Here is a 16784-nt window from a genome sequence, read left to right as displayed (position 1 = left end):
GGAGCTGATTTTTGGTACACCCCCTATCTATGATAAGGCCTTGCAAATGAATGGTTTGGATCACTCCCCAAAATGTGGGACCCATGTGATTGGGCAAGCTAGCTCACCAACAGTTTCCTCATATGTATATATATATATATATATATATATATATATATATATGAGGAAATGGTTTGTGTGCAGCTGCACAGATAAGCTATATGTGCATGGCTGCACAAACCATAGTGGGGGCCACATTTTTGGGTGGATCCAAAGCATTCATTCGGAAGGCCCTTCCATGGATAAGGTGTGTACCAAAAATCAGCCTTATAGGATCATCCTAACCCAATCAAAGTTGGAGGGGAAAATGGACAGACACTGTTTCTGCCCATTTTTTCCCTCCACAAATGGCAGGGTTAGGATGATCCTAAAGGGCTCATTTTTGGTACACACCCTATACATGGAAGGGCCTTCCAAATGAATGTTTTGGATCCCCCAAAAAATGTGGCCCCCACTATGGTTTGTGCAGCCATGCACAGATAGCTTATCTGTGCAGCTGCACACAAACCATTTCCTCTCTCTCTCTCTCTCTCTCTCTCTCTCTCTCTATATATATATATATATATATATATATATATATATATATATATATATATATATAGACACACACACACACACACACATAAATGAAGTGTTACATGGGTTGCCTTGCTAGTATGGTGAATGCTAACCATACCTTATTGAGTTCATCTCTTACACAGTTATATTTGATAAATAGCTGTTGGTTTACTTCCATCTAGACTGGTCACATAATAAAGACATGAAACTTTAGTTGCATACTCTTGGAACTTTCATATATAAACCATGGTAATCTCAAATACATGAAATAGACGTTTCTGGAACTGGTTAATTAGATAAAACATAACACCAAACAGATGTTAAATTCCATTTTTTGAGGAACAATTGGACTTCTCCATACCAGACACTATCTACAAGGGGTGGTCGGCTTTATATAATTCACTATGCCATGCTTCCCATCTCTATTAATCAGATTATATAATCATATACAAAGAAAAGAGTATCTGGTATTATGAGAGGCAAGCTGTCAATGTAGACATAGAAACGCCTGAGGTTCTCCTTAGCCACAGTTGCCGTGTCAATCACATCACCATTACTGGTAAGAACCCACAGGTCTCTCGAACTAACTCTCTTTAGGCTACCCCTGCAAAAAGGGCAGGACTGGGATCGAATATTCCTGTAATTTGAAAGGAAAACACAGTAATGCAGGAAACTCAGTTGTAGAAGTCTCGATATGAAAAAACTGGAATATAGAAAAGAAAATAAAGATTGTTATTACTTATTACCAGTCATGGTAGCACGTTATGCACATAGCATGGCTGCAGTTAGGCAAGACTATTTTAGTGCAGGCTTCCATACAAATACCGCATTCGTCCTCCCTCTCCGACTCGGAGAGCTTCCTCCGCTCTTCAGCCTTCTTCCTACTAAATATCTCTCCACATTGACCTCTCTGTTTAGTATCTTCGAGCTCGATTAAGTCACCACCAAGTTGTTGAAGAGAAGGATATATAACAGCTGCAAAGTTTTGAAAAGAATAAAATTACAAAGACAAATGCGATATGTATAAGTATAAATGAAAAAAGGCAATTAATTGCATATTTTAAGGAAAAGAGAATGAAAAAGAAGTATCAACCGTAGAATTCCCTAAGGCTGGCTTTCCTTTCATGGGAAGATATCATTGTCTTTCCATCAGCATATACCTGCATCACTCAAGAATGAAAGCAACAATTTGTTGTTTCAGTAATTGTATAGGTTAATCGAGTTTCGCTTGATTAACATGTGAAACAACCAATTACTCCAAAATCTTAAGTTGTTAGAGTTGGTGTTATTTAATCATTTATACTCAAAACTACTCTGCATGTGTTGCCCCTCTTTTGGGTTGGCCGTACACATGGATTTTCAATATCAAGGAGTTGGTTGGGTTTCGAACCCAGGACCTGCCGCTAGGCAATAGCTTTGGTAACATGTGAAACAACCAATAACTCCAAAAGCTTAAGGTGTTTGAGTTGGTGTAATTTAATAATTTATACTTCAAAATAAGACCAATTTCAAATTAGCATTAGAGATGCAAAAAATCGAAAAGGAAAAAGAGAAAAAAAAGGAAACCAACCCACATTGTATATAAGTATATGGAGAAGACCCAAATAACTTGGAAGGGCATATGTACAACTACAATCCATCCATTGCATTAGAAAGAGGAATACTGGTGCCAAAGGGCTGTAAGATAATCTCATTTGAAGGCATTCCCCACCATAAGCTCTTGAAATGGCAGCAACCCTGCAAACCCAACTCACCAAAAAACCCAAATTCAAACCCAAACTCTAATTCAAAGCAAACTCAATACCAAAACCCAAAATATCACCCAACCAATCAAAATTCAAGAAGAACAAATGCAGTTCATCTTGTTTCACAACATACAAATGAGTTTTCACGGTAAAATTCAAATGGGTTTTCATGAATTTGAATTCTAAAGAATCAGAAAGCGGGAGGAAAATGGTTAGTATGTACATAAGCTCTTGAAATGGAAGCAACCCCTGCAAGCCCAACTCACCAAAAACCCCAAATTCAAACCCAAACTCTAATTGAAAGTAAACCCAATACCAAAACCCAAAATCTCATCCAACTATTCAGAATTCAACAAGAGCAAATGCGGTTCATCTTGTTTCAGCACATGCAAATGGGTTTTCATGGTAATATCCAAATGGGTTTTCATGAATTTGAATTCTAAAGAATCAGAAAGCAGAGAAAAATAAACCCAATACCAAAACCCAAAATATCAACCAACTATTCAAAATTCAACAAGAACAAATGCAGTTCATTTTGTTTCACAACATGCAAATGGGTTTTCATGGGAACATCCAAATGGGTTCTCCTGAATTTGAATTCTAAAGAATCAGAAAGCATAGAAAAATGGTTATAGAAAGTAAATTTAGAGAGAGAAAGAGGGAAGAACTTACAGGGTGTTTGCATGTTGAATGTCAGCTTCGAGGTCTTTGATGGAGTCTTTGTAAGAAGAGGATCTGTTTTGATGTTTTTGCCACATCTCTTGTGTTCTATTCTGTGGAAAAGAGAAATTTTCTAGAGGAAAGTAGAAAAGGCAGAGGAGAGGAAGGGTATTTGAAATTGTATTTGGAAGAAGGCGTGATTGGAGAGACTTTTAAATAAATGGGATGAAGTGGAGCCGTTAGCTTAGAATTGAAACCTCACTCCACTGCACGAAAGGGATGCCTTCTCTTTCTCAAACCATCCACACCTTCCTTCTCTACTTTATTATTCATTCACACAAACCCTTATTGGTAATGACACTCCTCTCTTTATTGAGAAAAAACTTTTTTAACAATCAACATTCTTGTCCCATGTATGGTGATCGGGTCCGTGAATATTGTTGACCATCACATGTCTATCCTATTTTACCTGATCACATGATTTTAGACCCTGGATTGAATATGATGAAAAAGGTGTCCTATAAGATGTCTTTATGCCATTAATTTTTGTGGGCGGCCAAAATTTTGCTAGTGAAATAAATGTATGTTTGACTCATGATCTAGACCAATTAAGAGGTCCAAGGGTTGGGTCTAATTTTTTATAAGAAAACCGAAGATTCATAAACCCGGCTCTACCCAAGATAGTCTCTCAGGTGGTCGGGCCGGGCCTGGTTTATATTTTTAGCGTAGAATAGTGACTGATTTTAAAGACTGTAGGGAAAAAAAAAACAAATCTCCACTCCAAAAGTCTCTAAATTTATGCCATTAAGTGTATAAATTTAAGAAGTAAACTTTATTTTCACATCAAGAACACGATCACCTCAATGAAAACAAGTATATCAAAATATTGAAAAATAATTTGCAATGTTATTCAACAAATATTTAAGAAAGTCACACCACGTATAGGAATCGGGTTGGGTTTCGGGTTTCGGGTTTTTTTTCTCTTTAAACTTGACCCTATCCAAGATTGAGTTGGGTTTTTGAATATAAAACCCGACCCTACCCAAGACCCATGATTTCTAAACCCGACCCATGTTATTTTTGGGTCAGGTTGATGCGGGTCCAGTAAAACCCAACCCAAGTGCTAGCCTTAATTTTTGGGAATTTGTGTTGAGCTTTTGCCATAAAATAAGGTTGGATTTGGGTTGATTCCAATTCATGTTTTAGCAAAAAGCTCGACCCGACCCGACCCAAGTTGCACCCCCGGTCACATTGTGATGCCCTAGCAGATCAACTATAAGGATCACCCAGCACATGCCATGTCGTAGTTTTCGTTCATCAAGAAGAGATTGTCTTGTTAGTTGATCTCCTCACTTTTTTTTAGTTGAGCAGCTGCTGATAACTTGTTAGGAATTATACAGCCTGAAAAACTTACTAGAATAGTATAGGATAAGAAGAAGAGTGCTGTTATCGAAAGAAGCAAGTTTAGTTTTCATCTCCTAAAATATATTGTATTGATGTTATATGTTACAAGCAAAGAGCATGCGCTGCATGCGAACATGTTTCATGCAAAATATATGTGCTTTTATGACTAATTTTTTATAAGATAAAATAGATAGAGGTGGTAAGAAATGAGAGCTTAAATTTATGAGTTCACTATCCAAAAAGCATCTTTGCTAAAATATGATCTTAATGATCAACATTGGATCCCAAAGTGCATATATATTTGGCTGAACAACACCCCCCCCCCCCCCCCCCCCCCCCACACACACACACACGCACGCAACAAAGGTGACCTACATGATCATGGTCTCACACTACATAGAGCGCCCCCCCCCAAGGTGACCTACATGATCATGGTCTCACACTACATAGAGCCCCCAGGTGACCTACATGATCATGGTCTCACACTACATAGAGACCCCAACCACACAACAACAAAATCAGGTTTTACCTGCCAGTACAATCAACGGCCACAAAAATCAATGCTTCGGATTCTTTTGGCGGGCTTTTAAGATGCCTTATTTAATTAAGGTTCTAAGATCATCCAAATATGTTAATAGCACCAGTAATGGGCTAGACTTGTGGATGCCCACCAATTCAACATATTCAATTATGTACATGTGACATCTCTTAGTCCCAGGGCTACCTTTTTTCCCATTTTTTTCTTTGAGGGTGTGACAGAAAGTCCAAGATTTGATGAAGTTAGTTAGGGTTTTTATTTTCTTTATGTATAAAATATTTCAAAAGGTTTAAACCTCATTATAATAATCATATATTACACTGTGCAGAATAGATTTTTAATGAGAATTATTTATTTATAAGATAGAGTAGTGAATAGATACATGTTGGGTGGAGTCTTTAACGATAGTAGGAACTAAGAAAGTTGGTGGTCCTTCAAACCATGAAGAACATGTTTGAGAAGCTACTGCTCTTTTTGTGAGTGTATCACCTAGAGCATTTCTTCATAGGTACATATGTGGGGGGAAGTTGTCCAATGATCAAAAATATTCTGCTGGAGAAATCTGCAATCATCTCATAGAATTTATTTTCCAAACTTTGAACACTTGCTTCCTGATCTTGTTGAGAATGTTGAGAGAGTTGCCCTGGATCCTAATTGACCTTCTTGATTTGGAAAGAGATAAAATTTGAGTTACTCTAATTATTTCTTCTTATGGTTGGTATCTCTTCACAAGTTAATACTATAAGCAACAGTAGGTGTAGGTGTGTCATTTTTGGACTGGAGGATGACCTGAAACAGGAATGCTAAGGTTGAATAAGTCCTGATTGGATTGCAGAAACAAACATTTATTTGGGAAAATATTTTCCAAAGAAAATTTTCCCTCTCCACAATTTTGAGGAAAATTATATGGTTATGGTTTATGGAGAAATTATATGGTGCCAAGCGGGCATGCTCATGTAAGCGGTACGATGAGCATGCCGCCATTGATATTTGATCCAACAACAGCATCTTAAAAATGTGCTCCTGTTGGATCAAATATGAAGGGCGGTGGCTCTTGCACGAGCATGCCCACTCAGGCACCATATAAAAATCATGGTTTATATAGAGGGATAGGGCAGCCCAGTGTACGAGGCTCCTGCCATTGCGGGGTCTAGGGAGGGCTAGATGTATGCAGCCTTATCCCTTCTTTGCATCGAGGATGTTTCCGTGACTCGAACCCGTGATCACCAGGTCACAATGGAGAAACCTTACCGCTGCGCCAAGGCTCATGCTCTTATCATAGAGGGATATTATCATAAATTGAAAATAGGAATATTTGGAAAAGGTTTGCCATTGTGAACTTTTCCAAAAAATTTCCCTCTCCACATAGTAGTAGGATCCAAAATTTGAACCATGGAGACACCAATTTCAGGTTCTTCTATATATGTTACTATAATTATCAAATCATGGATCTAATGAATTGAGATGGTATTTTGTAAATATGTAATTATCTTGAATATATCAACCATTTCTTTATTTTTAGAATATAAATAATAAAATTGAAGAAATTGTGCCCCTACTTAGATGTAAACAAGGGTCGTGTCCCTTATAGGTTCTGTTGTAGGAAATTGTGTGATTTCAGATTATGCCGATGAAAATCTGATGAAAATGTAGTAACATGCTTGTACAAATAAAAGCAATAACCAAAAGGTAAAGAGAGCCTGATTGATGAGTCGAGACATGAATTTAAATTTGTTGTCCTTACGACAAGCATCACTTCCACATATGACGAATCATGGTGCAATATGGGAACATCGGCATATGTCTCTAGGATAAAATAACTCTGCTCCGCGGGGGGGCGGGGGGGGGGGGGGGGGGGGGGGCGCGGCGTGGGGTTGTTGGTGTGTGTGGAGGAGGGAAGTGTGCATTCATGCTACCCGGATGCTTAGTGAACATGCTTATGCAGCCTTGATCAGAGAAAGAAAGAACAAAAAACCATGAAAAGTCAGGAAGAAACACAATGGAGAAAGAACAATATTAGTTAGATTCCCTATCCACTACTGTCCTTTTAAGGAAGCTTAACAGTTGCCTACTAGCCTTAATGAAATGACACGATTAGGAAATGTTTTAGAACGTTTCCCAACAGAAACATAGATAAATCCACAATTATGCTGTTGTTAAAATTGGAATGGATCGCAAGCAACACAATTTTCCACGTAAAATAGTCGGGACCTCGAACCCAAACCGATTTTATGGTAAAAGCTCAACTCGAATTTCACCCTTATAAATTTTTTTACTAGCTACTAGGAAATGCTATTGTCACTTTCTAAAATATCCTTGTCATAGAACCATACAAATCATCTCCTTTTAGGTGATTTGTAGGGGTATCACTAGCTAAATCCACAGGCTATTTGGATAAAAAATTTAGCTTGCAATCGGATCAAATTGGATCCAGATTCGTACCATTCATTTTATTGCCAAGTCCGTGATTGACTACGGCCCATTAACACCCCCTAGGGCTGGCAATGGGGTGGGTTGGGGCCGGATGTTGGGGTCCCCTACTCCTTCCCCTCTGCGGGGAATTTTCCCCCTCTCCTCCCCATTGCGGGGATGGTGGGGAATCCCCCTCTCCTCCCCACGGGGAATATCTAATCCCCATCCCCTTCCCCGCCCCGCATCCTTCGGGGACAATCACTTTACTTTGTTAAATGTTAGGTTTAAAACTAAAGATTTGCTAGGGACAATCACTTCAGGCATGTTGCGGCTTGGCTGTTGCATGTGAGAGTAGCCACACAACCCACATAGGCTAAGATTTTGTCTTATTCATTTTATTAACCTGGGGACAAAGGTGGTTGCTCTCAGATTCATTTAATTGATCACTAGTCCCTAGCAGATCCCTAATTCCCAATCCCACTTGCCAAAAAGTACTGTACGTGCCACACCATAGGAAGATCCAAACCGTCCATTTGATGGGCACACCATACTACCATAGGCATAGGAGGATCCAAACCTTCCACTTGATGGGCACATTGTAGGATGATCCAAACTGTCCATTTGATGGGCCACAACGTAAATAGGTTGTGGCCCAAAAATCATTTCCATAGGATAATCCCAACCCTCTGATCTATAGAGGAATTGCATATTATGGTACCTTCTATAGATCGGAGGGTTGCAATCATCCTATGGAAATGATTTTTGGGCCACAATCTATTTACGTTGTGGCCCATCAAATGGACGGTTTGGATGATCTATGGTGTGGCCTGTAAAGTACTTTTAAATTGTAGCCTATCAAATGGACGGTTTGGACCATCCTATGGGCTACGCCATACATTACTTTTTGAAAAAAAATGGACTATACGAGTGCACACCATATAAAATCTCATCACTCATCAGAGAGATGTTGCCTTTATTTGGGGGAGGGAGATTTTCAAAGAATTTAATATTGCCTTACAGTGATGGTTCGAGGGAGAGATTTTAGGGATTTCTAAGGGTAATATACTAATATAATGGGGGACAATGCCCAATGGATTATGAGTAAAAGAAAACATAAAAAGATATGTCAGGGACAAAATTGTACTAATGGAAATTATGAAAATTTTGGGAGAATCTTGTAGATATGTTTTGATCCAAGGAGTTTCTAGTAGTTTTCCCCAAAAAAAAAAAAACTTAAAAATATACAAGAAAAAAATGGCATTAATGCAGGGCGGGGCAGGGTGGGGCCAACTCCATCCCCTTCTCCTCCCCTTCCCCGCACCGGGGAATTTTTTAAATCTCCTTCCCCTTCCCCACTCAAATCGGGGAATCCCCTCCCCAAGCGGGGCGGGGCGGATCCCCGCTTTTCCGGGTGAAATTGCCAGCCCTACCGCCCCCTAACCATCCCTCTTTCCGTTAAACAAGTATACATTGTTAGCTAATTAATTTAGAATGCATTCTCTATGCTTCTCATTCATCGAATTTTGAAGTTGGCGAAATGGGCAGGACAGAATCATTTTCTACACGAGAAAATGCACTGCAGAAAATGGTTAAGGAACACAGCTTTATGTTTCTTCCTTAATTACTTTTAATATTCCAAGCCATATGATTTCACTAACAAACCCTAACTGCGCTCATATCATTTGACTAAACTTAGTTGGCAAAGTGACGGTAATTTTCACACTAGATATGTTGGTACTTTGCCTCAATCTCCACCGTAGAGGTGGCATTTGTGCGAAGATTTCATCTGATGGGGCCAGTGTAGATAGTTCCCTTAAATATTGGATGATCCTCATCGTCAGGTTAATAAAACTTTTACCCATTACATGTAAACCATCTGATATTTTGTTTTAGAGATATGAAGCCGTTGATCAATGGTTGTAACTATCAAATCCCATGTTGGGGCTCCACGCAAAAGCAATAGTCCCACATTGGACATGTGAAATGGATGTGGATGGGTTATAAGGGAATGGGCACCCTCCCTCTAAAAGCTAGCTTTTAGGGGCGAGTTCTGCCGATTAGATTCCCTACAAATGGTATCAGAACTAGGGCGAGGTAACTCCTGGGAAAATCTCGGTAACACAGGTGTGCCTCCGAGGGAAGTGGGATTCCCTCGGAAGATCTCGTGGTCCCCACGTTGTCGCCGCGTGGAGGGGCGAGATGGTCCACATTGCTTCCGCGTAGAGGGGGAGATTGTTGGGGTTCCACGCAAAAACAATAGTCCCACATCGGACATGTGAAATGGATGTGGATGGGTTACAAGGGAATGGGCACCCTCCCTCTAAAAGCTAGCTTTTAGGGGTGAGTTCTGCCCGGTTAGATTTCCTACATCTCACATGGCTTGAACCTAGGCAAACTCATTTGATTCAGTGTAATGAAGAGAATAAGAACATAAGGAGTTGACTAAGCAAGTTTTCCACAATCTCACACAAAAGCAACTCATCTCTCTCTCTTCTTTTTGTTCTTTTCTTTTCTTTTTTTGCTTGGGGTTTTGTGTGTGGTGAGGGGTGGGGTTGTAATGAGATTCACTTGTTCGGAAAAGCGCACGTGCATACTAGAACATGCTCATTTTGATATATGTATGGTATTGGGATCGTGGTCTCAAGTAGTGGTTCTCGCTGTGGTGGCGACTTTGCTTTAGTTGTGTGGAGTCACCATTAGCGCTACCAGAATGCCACCTCCTTGAACCATTCCTCAGGGCAAATGTAGTTTGGTGTGGTGCTTTGACCTCAAGAACATGCATTCATGCATATGAAAGGTTAGTGCAGTGAGGTCCCTCGGGTGAGGGACCGAACGCAATGACTAAACTAATATGGGCAAACCTCTCCCTTATGCAAGCATGCTAGCTCGCAAGCGCGGAAGGGAGGCTTCGCCGATCGCTTTTAACTAACAAATGTAACCAATAACGAAGCTTATACTCCGGTTGTGAGGCACGCGCCCTATATAATGCGGTCCGTTTTACATCTGTTCTCCTCTCCTTGAATGAAGTTAGTGGATTCGGGGGACGGGACTTATCAACTGAGTCAACTCGGCCGTGTCATAAATTGAGTCACCTAGTTATGAGACTGTGGTTATGCAAAGGTTTAAAAAAAAGAACAAAAAAACTTCCCCACAACATGCCCTTGAACATGATATCTAGCTATCCATTAAAAAGAAAGTCACTTTTATTCTCCTTTCTAAAAGACACTTATTGGGACCCACTTCTACCTCTTTTACATGATCAGATCTGTTGATCCCAATGACAATCATAAGTCCGACCAAATGCCATTGAAAACACCTTGATCGGATGATCCTAGGCATTCGATCCAATAAGCCTCGATCAAGCATTGTTTAGGGTTATCCCAAAACAAACCTAAACCATTGATTTTTCTGAAGTCCTTTATATTTCAGGTCACATGGGTCGCCTCTTGATGTTCTACAAGATCAACGACCATGGTTTTCACATACACTCCCCTTGTAGGTAGGGCTGCAACTCGGGTCGGGTCGGGTTTTTTTTCGGAAAACCCACGATTCCCAAACCCGGCCCTACCCATGATAAATCTCGGGTCGGTTCGGGTCGGATCGGGTTTTTTCACGTTGACGCAATTTTTTAAGGAAAATTCTTGTTTGGCAAGGCAACTCAACTCATAGAAGCAGAAATTACACTCACATTACACTTGAATCAAACAGTGATGTAATTACACTCACATTACACTTGAATCAAACAATGCTGTAATCAAACAATGTTGTAATTACAATCAAACAATGCTGAATCAAACACTTGAATCAACTCAACTCATAGAAGCAGAAATTACACTCACATACAGTAACAGTGGGTGCGTGGGTTTTCACTTTTAACTTTTAACTAACAATAGAAAAAAATGTACATACTATAACTTATGTAACTCGGGTCGGGTCGGGTCGGGCCCCTTCAAACCCGGCTCGACCCAAGATTCATGCGGGCTTTTGAATGCTAAACCCGGCTCGACCCGAAACCCATGAAACCTTAACCCAACCCAGGGTATTTTCGGGTCGGGTCGATGCGGGTCGGGTAAAACCCGGCTCGAGTTGCAGCCCTACTTGTAGGAACCAAAAAATTAACTTTAACCATTGATCATAAACTGACTTTTTCTCTTATTGTTCTCTTAATTACATGTGACCTTAGTCACCCACTTTTAGCAATGGGTGAAATGATTTTGGTTTGCAACATAAAAGGGAAAGATAAACCCTAAAAAGTAGAGCTTTCTTCATAGCATTCCTTCCCACAACTTTCATTCTCTCAAAGGGATATATGACAGAATCCTACTATTTTTCTAAGTAAATTGCAGGGACATAACCCTCCTCTCTATGCTATCCTTTTCTTGTCTCTTCTTTTTCTCTCAAAAGAAGATGTTTTTCCAGAACCCACCCACATAAAAAATGTTATGCCTTCACGCATGCAAGAAAGCATATGTTTCTATATTACCCATATGAATAGAAAAACCCCTTAGTATACGGATATAGAAGTAATAAAACAAAGAATTACTAATTTATAAAGGAAAAGCAGAATCCCAAGTCACAAGGAAACAAATAAAAAGCATTTCAACTAACTTATGAACTCTGTCTTAGATTCAAATGATAATTAATCCCATCCTAATATAAATCAACAGCAACATGGTAAATCGAAAAATCAATATTAATCTATCAATTTTCTTTACCCCCCCCCAACGTTTTCAATATATCGGGATATGAAAATTCCAAAAAAAGGTGATTTCCTACACTTTCTTACCATTTTATCATAATATATTGCCCATTAAGCAAGTGGAAGTGAATTTGTATCATATGATGACAAAATTAAGAAATTTCACTATGGATTTCACATATTCTAACATATGAGGAAGCTTGAGTAAAAAAATGGAAATTTTGAGTAAAAATGAGAACAAAGTAAATTACATTGAAAATGGACTTGCATGTTCACATTAGAAGCCTGAATTCATATTGAGAGTCTAATTTTTTTTATATTTCACTAGATAATATTTTTTACTAACGAAAATAAATAAATTTCATTGATCTTTATCTTCATTCACTACAAGAAAAATGCCTAATTATAGCGACAACAAAACAATCATCGTTTCCGTTCCTATAAGCAGTTTATCGTGACGGTACTTTACTCTGCCGCTAAAAATGATGTACGTAGCAACAGTTAAATTAATCCGTCGCTATTTTCAATATTTAACAACTGTATTTTTTTACCTTTGTTACTAAATAGTTGAGTTTTTATAATTAATTTGATTTTTTTTTTAACTGTTGGCGATGGATGTTATAATCTGTCGCCGTATATTTTTAATCTACCCCACCGCTTTTAACCCTCTCAGACAATTGTAGTGTTCGTCGAAACGATGGCATTGCATTGGTCCTCGGCCCAAATTCGAAGAGTTGGAGGAGTTAAACCGAGGACTATCATCGGATCCAATCAAAGACGTAGGATGTCAGTATATGCGAGTATATTATGAGGCATACAATTTGATTAATGCACATTTTACATCGAAAGAAACATAGCATAAAGGAAAATTTTCCAACAAAAAATTGTGTAGTATTTGTTAAAGTATAAAAGAAAATACCAGCATCTCCGTCAGCTTAAGCTTTTGGAGTAACTGGTTGTTTCACATGTTACCAGAGCTAAAGGTCTTGAGTTCAAACCTCCCGGAGAGCAGCAAAAATTCACATGCAATGGCCAAATCCAAAAGAGGGGCCACATGTGCCACATGTACACGTGAGGGGGGTGTTAAAGTATAAAAGATTAAATAAGACCATCTCCATCAGCTTAAACTTTTGGATTAACTAGTTGTTTCAGTGTTATAAATGTTTTTCAAAAATTTAAAACCTTTTAGCTCTCATGATTTACCATGACTAATGGGGGTATATTTTGAAAATTAGAAATTTAGCTAGTATCGTCTACTCTTCTGAAATCAAAGTACCCCAAAAAGGTTCGCTTCCACCTATGGATAAGGCAGAATCGATCATAAGTTCCATGGTTAGGTCCTCCGTTATAAAATTTCTTTCTAAAAATAACAGGTGTGTGTATGTGTATCCTTACAGATATTATCACTGCCCTTTGTCAGAGTCCAAAGATGGAATTTAGAGAGAAAGACATTTGTCCTATAAGCGTTACAAAAACCTACCCCATAAACGTTACAAAAACCAGCCCATCACAGTTTATAAGGAGAGAGAGAGAGAGAGAGAGAGAGAGAGAGAGATGGGAAGTGGGTCTTGTTCAAGGGTGACTGAATCATGGAGGAGAATGGAAAATAGAGTGAACAATGCAGTTTCCAAGAGCAAAGTTGGAAAATATTTCAAGTTAGAAGCTAGAAAGACCTGTTTCACTACAGAGCTTAGAGCAGGAACAGCTACTTTCATCACCATGGCCTATATTATCTCAGTCAATTCCACCATAATGGCCGAATCCGGTGGACCCTGCACCATCTCCGATTGCACCTTACCGCCCTTCACAAATGGATCCGCTCTGCCCGGCCCGGAATGCAAGTTCCAACCCAATATGGGCTACCAAAATTGTCTATCAAGGACCAAAAATGACCTGATAATAGCCACTGCCTCAGCAGCTCTTATTGGGTGTTTTGGTATGGGCATTTTAGCTAATCTTCCATTAGCCTTAGCCCCAGCCATGGGGCCCAATACATACTTCACTTTCAACTTGGTGGGCTTTCATGGGTCCGGGCCCGTGTCTTATGGGACCGCATTAGCCGTGGTCTTAGTCGAAGGTTGCATATTTGTCGTGCTTTCGGCCACTGGAATACGTGGTAAGCTCGCTCGTCTCTTACCTCGGACGATTCGACTCTCTTGTGCTGCTGGTATTGGGCTTTTCCTCGCTTTTGTTGAGCTTCAGGGCCAACAAGGTGTGGGCCTTGTGGGCCCTAGTAAACCCACCTTGGTCACTATCACAGCTTGTGCTAGAACCAACCTGCTCACCGGAGAGTGCATCGAAGGGCCGATGAGGAGTCCCACGTTTTGGCTAGGCGCTGTCGGGTTCCTAATCGCGTCTTATTGCTTATCAAAGGGGATTAAGGGTAGCATGATTTATGGGATTGTTTTTGTGACATTGGTTTCTTGGATTAGGAACACTAGTGTCACATATTTCCCTGATACCCCACTTGGTAATACTAGCTATGACTATTTCAAAAAGGTTGTGGATTTCCACAAGATTGAAGCTTCAGCTGGAGCCATTAGGTTTGGAGGTTTCAATAGGAGTGAGGTTTGGATAGCTTTGGTAACCTTGTTATATGTAGATATATTAAATACAACAGGAGATCTGTATTCCATGGCTGACCTTGCAGGTTTTCTTAATGAAGAAGGGGGTTTTGAAGGGGAATATCTAGCTTTCATGGTTGATGCAAGCTCTACAATCATTGGTTCGGCCCTCGGGACGGCGACAATGACGACATTTGTCGAATCATTAGCAGGGATCAGAGAGGGGGGACGAACGGGGATAACGGCGATGACGGTCGGATTTTACTTCTTCTTATCCTTGTTCTTTACTCCATTGTTTGCTAGTGTTCCTCCATGGGCTATAGGACCTTCTTTGGTTTTGGTTGGGGTGATGATGATGAGGGTGGTGAAGGATATAGATTGGGGGGATTTTAAGGAAGGAGTTCCTGCTTTCATCACCATGTTGTTAATGCCACTCACTTATTCCATATCTAATGGGATTATAGGAGGGATTGGTATGTATTTGGCTCTTCATTTGTATGATTGGGTTGTGGAGATGTTGAGATTGCTGATGAAGATGAGAAAGGGTGGTGTTCAAAATCAAGTGTCTGCTACTTGTGGTGATCCATCACCTACAATGGTTTGATGGAGTTTCTTTATTGTACTGCAATAACCCATTTCTTAGGGTTTTCTTCAGTTGAAATTTAAGTATCTTATGTGCCTCATGTATTTTTCTTGTAATGCAATATCCCTTTATAGGGTTTTCTTTTGTTGCAAATTTGAGTATCATATGTGCTTGATGTATTTTTATTCATGCAAATCTTAGATTATAACTTTTCATTCTCTTATCACTACATTGGGATCATGGGTTTTTGAGGTCTAATAGGTATAGACAGAATCTTGAAGAGGGTTTCATATCATTTTATTGAGGAATGACAGATCCTTAACCATCTAATCAGTGAAGTCTTTTTGCTTGTCATTGCCCATAACGTCTATTGAATTTGAGTCCAAAGCTAGTCTATTTTTGTGATGTAGGGTGTATCGTGTAGTTATGATGGTAGGGACTTGCAAGAGGTAGTTCACTCATTGAACATCCTATGACATATCCACCAATTAGATGCTACATATGGTTGAGACACTGTAACAATGTAAAAAGTAAGTAGGACCCACTAGGATACTCTGATGGACGGCCCAATTTGAAATGGATAGTGACTGAGACACGAAAAGTAGGATCCGAATAACACTCCGAATCTGAACCGACCTATAAGGGATTTGAGTGGGTCGTGACTATGACATTGGTGGATCCAATCCGAAGTGGATCTATTGACACCCCTAGCTAGCCACTATCGTAGACATTATGGTAAACATGCCAAAGATTTGGAGCCAGAAATATTTGTGATCATTGATGGTATTGACAAATAAGTAGAAATTTGGCAATTAGTGAGATTTAGGATCATGAGTGGGCTCCATGAAGTGTCTTTTGGGAAGCAGCCTATATGTCCAATTCACAGCAAAGAATTAGAGATGCTCTGGCTAAAGTTTTCCTCTTTTTAAATTTTGCATGGCTAAAGTTGTCCCAAACCACATTCACACCCAAAAAAGAACACCCCACACAGTCACATGTTCGATTAGAAAAGAATAAGAAAACAATGCAAAAGTTAGACACCCATTTTTTTATGATATTTTATCATTGGATTTGCTAGGCAATTTTGCTGAAAGAATTTTGCATCAGAGAACAGCCACACAGGCTTACATGTTAGTAGATTTTGACTTATTCGTTTGATTCCTCTGAAGTAGCTGTGAACCGCAAAATGACTTTATGTGAAATTGCCCAGGAAATCCCTTTTATTATTTACCACCTAAGTTAAACTTAAACATACAAAAGGAGATTGGTGCACATTTTTATGTGCGCACACACACAGGAATGATATCCCCATGCCCTTTCTAACGAAAAAATAGTGGTATTTTTTAATGTGAGTTTGCATTATTCCGTTTGAGATTGGGTAAGAGCATGGTTTCAAATTCGGTTTCCGCCAAAATAAAATTAACGACTATTTTATCTCGTAGAGAATTTCAACCAAAATTACCCAAACTTTGGCCAAAATTTTGGATAATATTAAATAATGGGTTTGGTTAATGAGTGTCGGCACAGGTTAACAATCATTTAATGACCATTGGGAACATGATTTAACATATACTTTGATGAG

General features: G+C 39.4%; 2 protein-coding genes across 2 annotated transcripts; one reads left to right on the top strand and one right to left on the bottom strand.

Moving 5' to 3' along the window:
• Nucleotides 1–806: 806 nt before the first annotated feature.
• LOC143861201 (E3 ubiquitin-protein ligase AIRP2-like) lies at nt 807–3306 on the bottom strand. The gene is made up of 5 exons (XM_077372132.1): nt 3015–3306; nt 2172–2334; nt 1691–1757; nt 1344–1572; nt 807–1234 (listed from the first exon to the last, which is right to left on the bottom strand). Exons 1-5 carry the CDS (start codon nt 3098–3100, stop codon nt 1027–1029), a joined length of 753 nt encoding a protein of 250 aa, XP_077228247.1. The 5' UTR covers nt 3101–3306; the 3' UTR covers nt 807–1026.
• A 10276-nt stretch (nt 3307–13582) lies between these two features.
• Nucleotides 13583–15355, top strand: AZG2 (Xanthine/uracil permease family protein). Its single transcript, XM_077371929.1, has one exon. It carries the CDS (start codon nt 13610–13612, stop codon nt 15221–15223), a length of 1614 nt encoding a protein of 537 aa, XP_077228044.1. The 5' UTR covers nt 13583–13609; the 3' UTR covers nt 15224–15355.
• Nucleotides 15356–16784: the final 1429 nt, after the last annotated feature.

Source organism: Tasmannia lanceolata, unplaced genomic scaffold (genome assembly GCF_043159265.1).
Source record: "Tasmannia lanceolata isolate RefF3 unplaced genomic scaffold, GAP_Taslan_0.1 ptg000037l, whole genome shotgun sequence".
Taxonomy (NCBI): Eukaryota; Viridiplantae; Streptophyta; class Magnoliopsida; order Canellales; family Winteraceae; genus Tasmannia; species Tasmannia lanceolata.
Note: the sequence above shows the minus strand (reverse complement) of the source record. Positions and strands in the feature narration are given on the sequence as shown.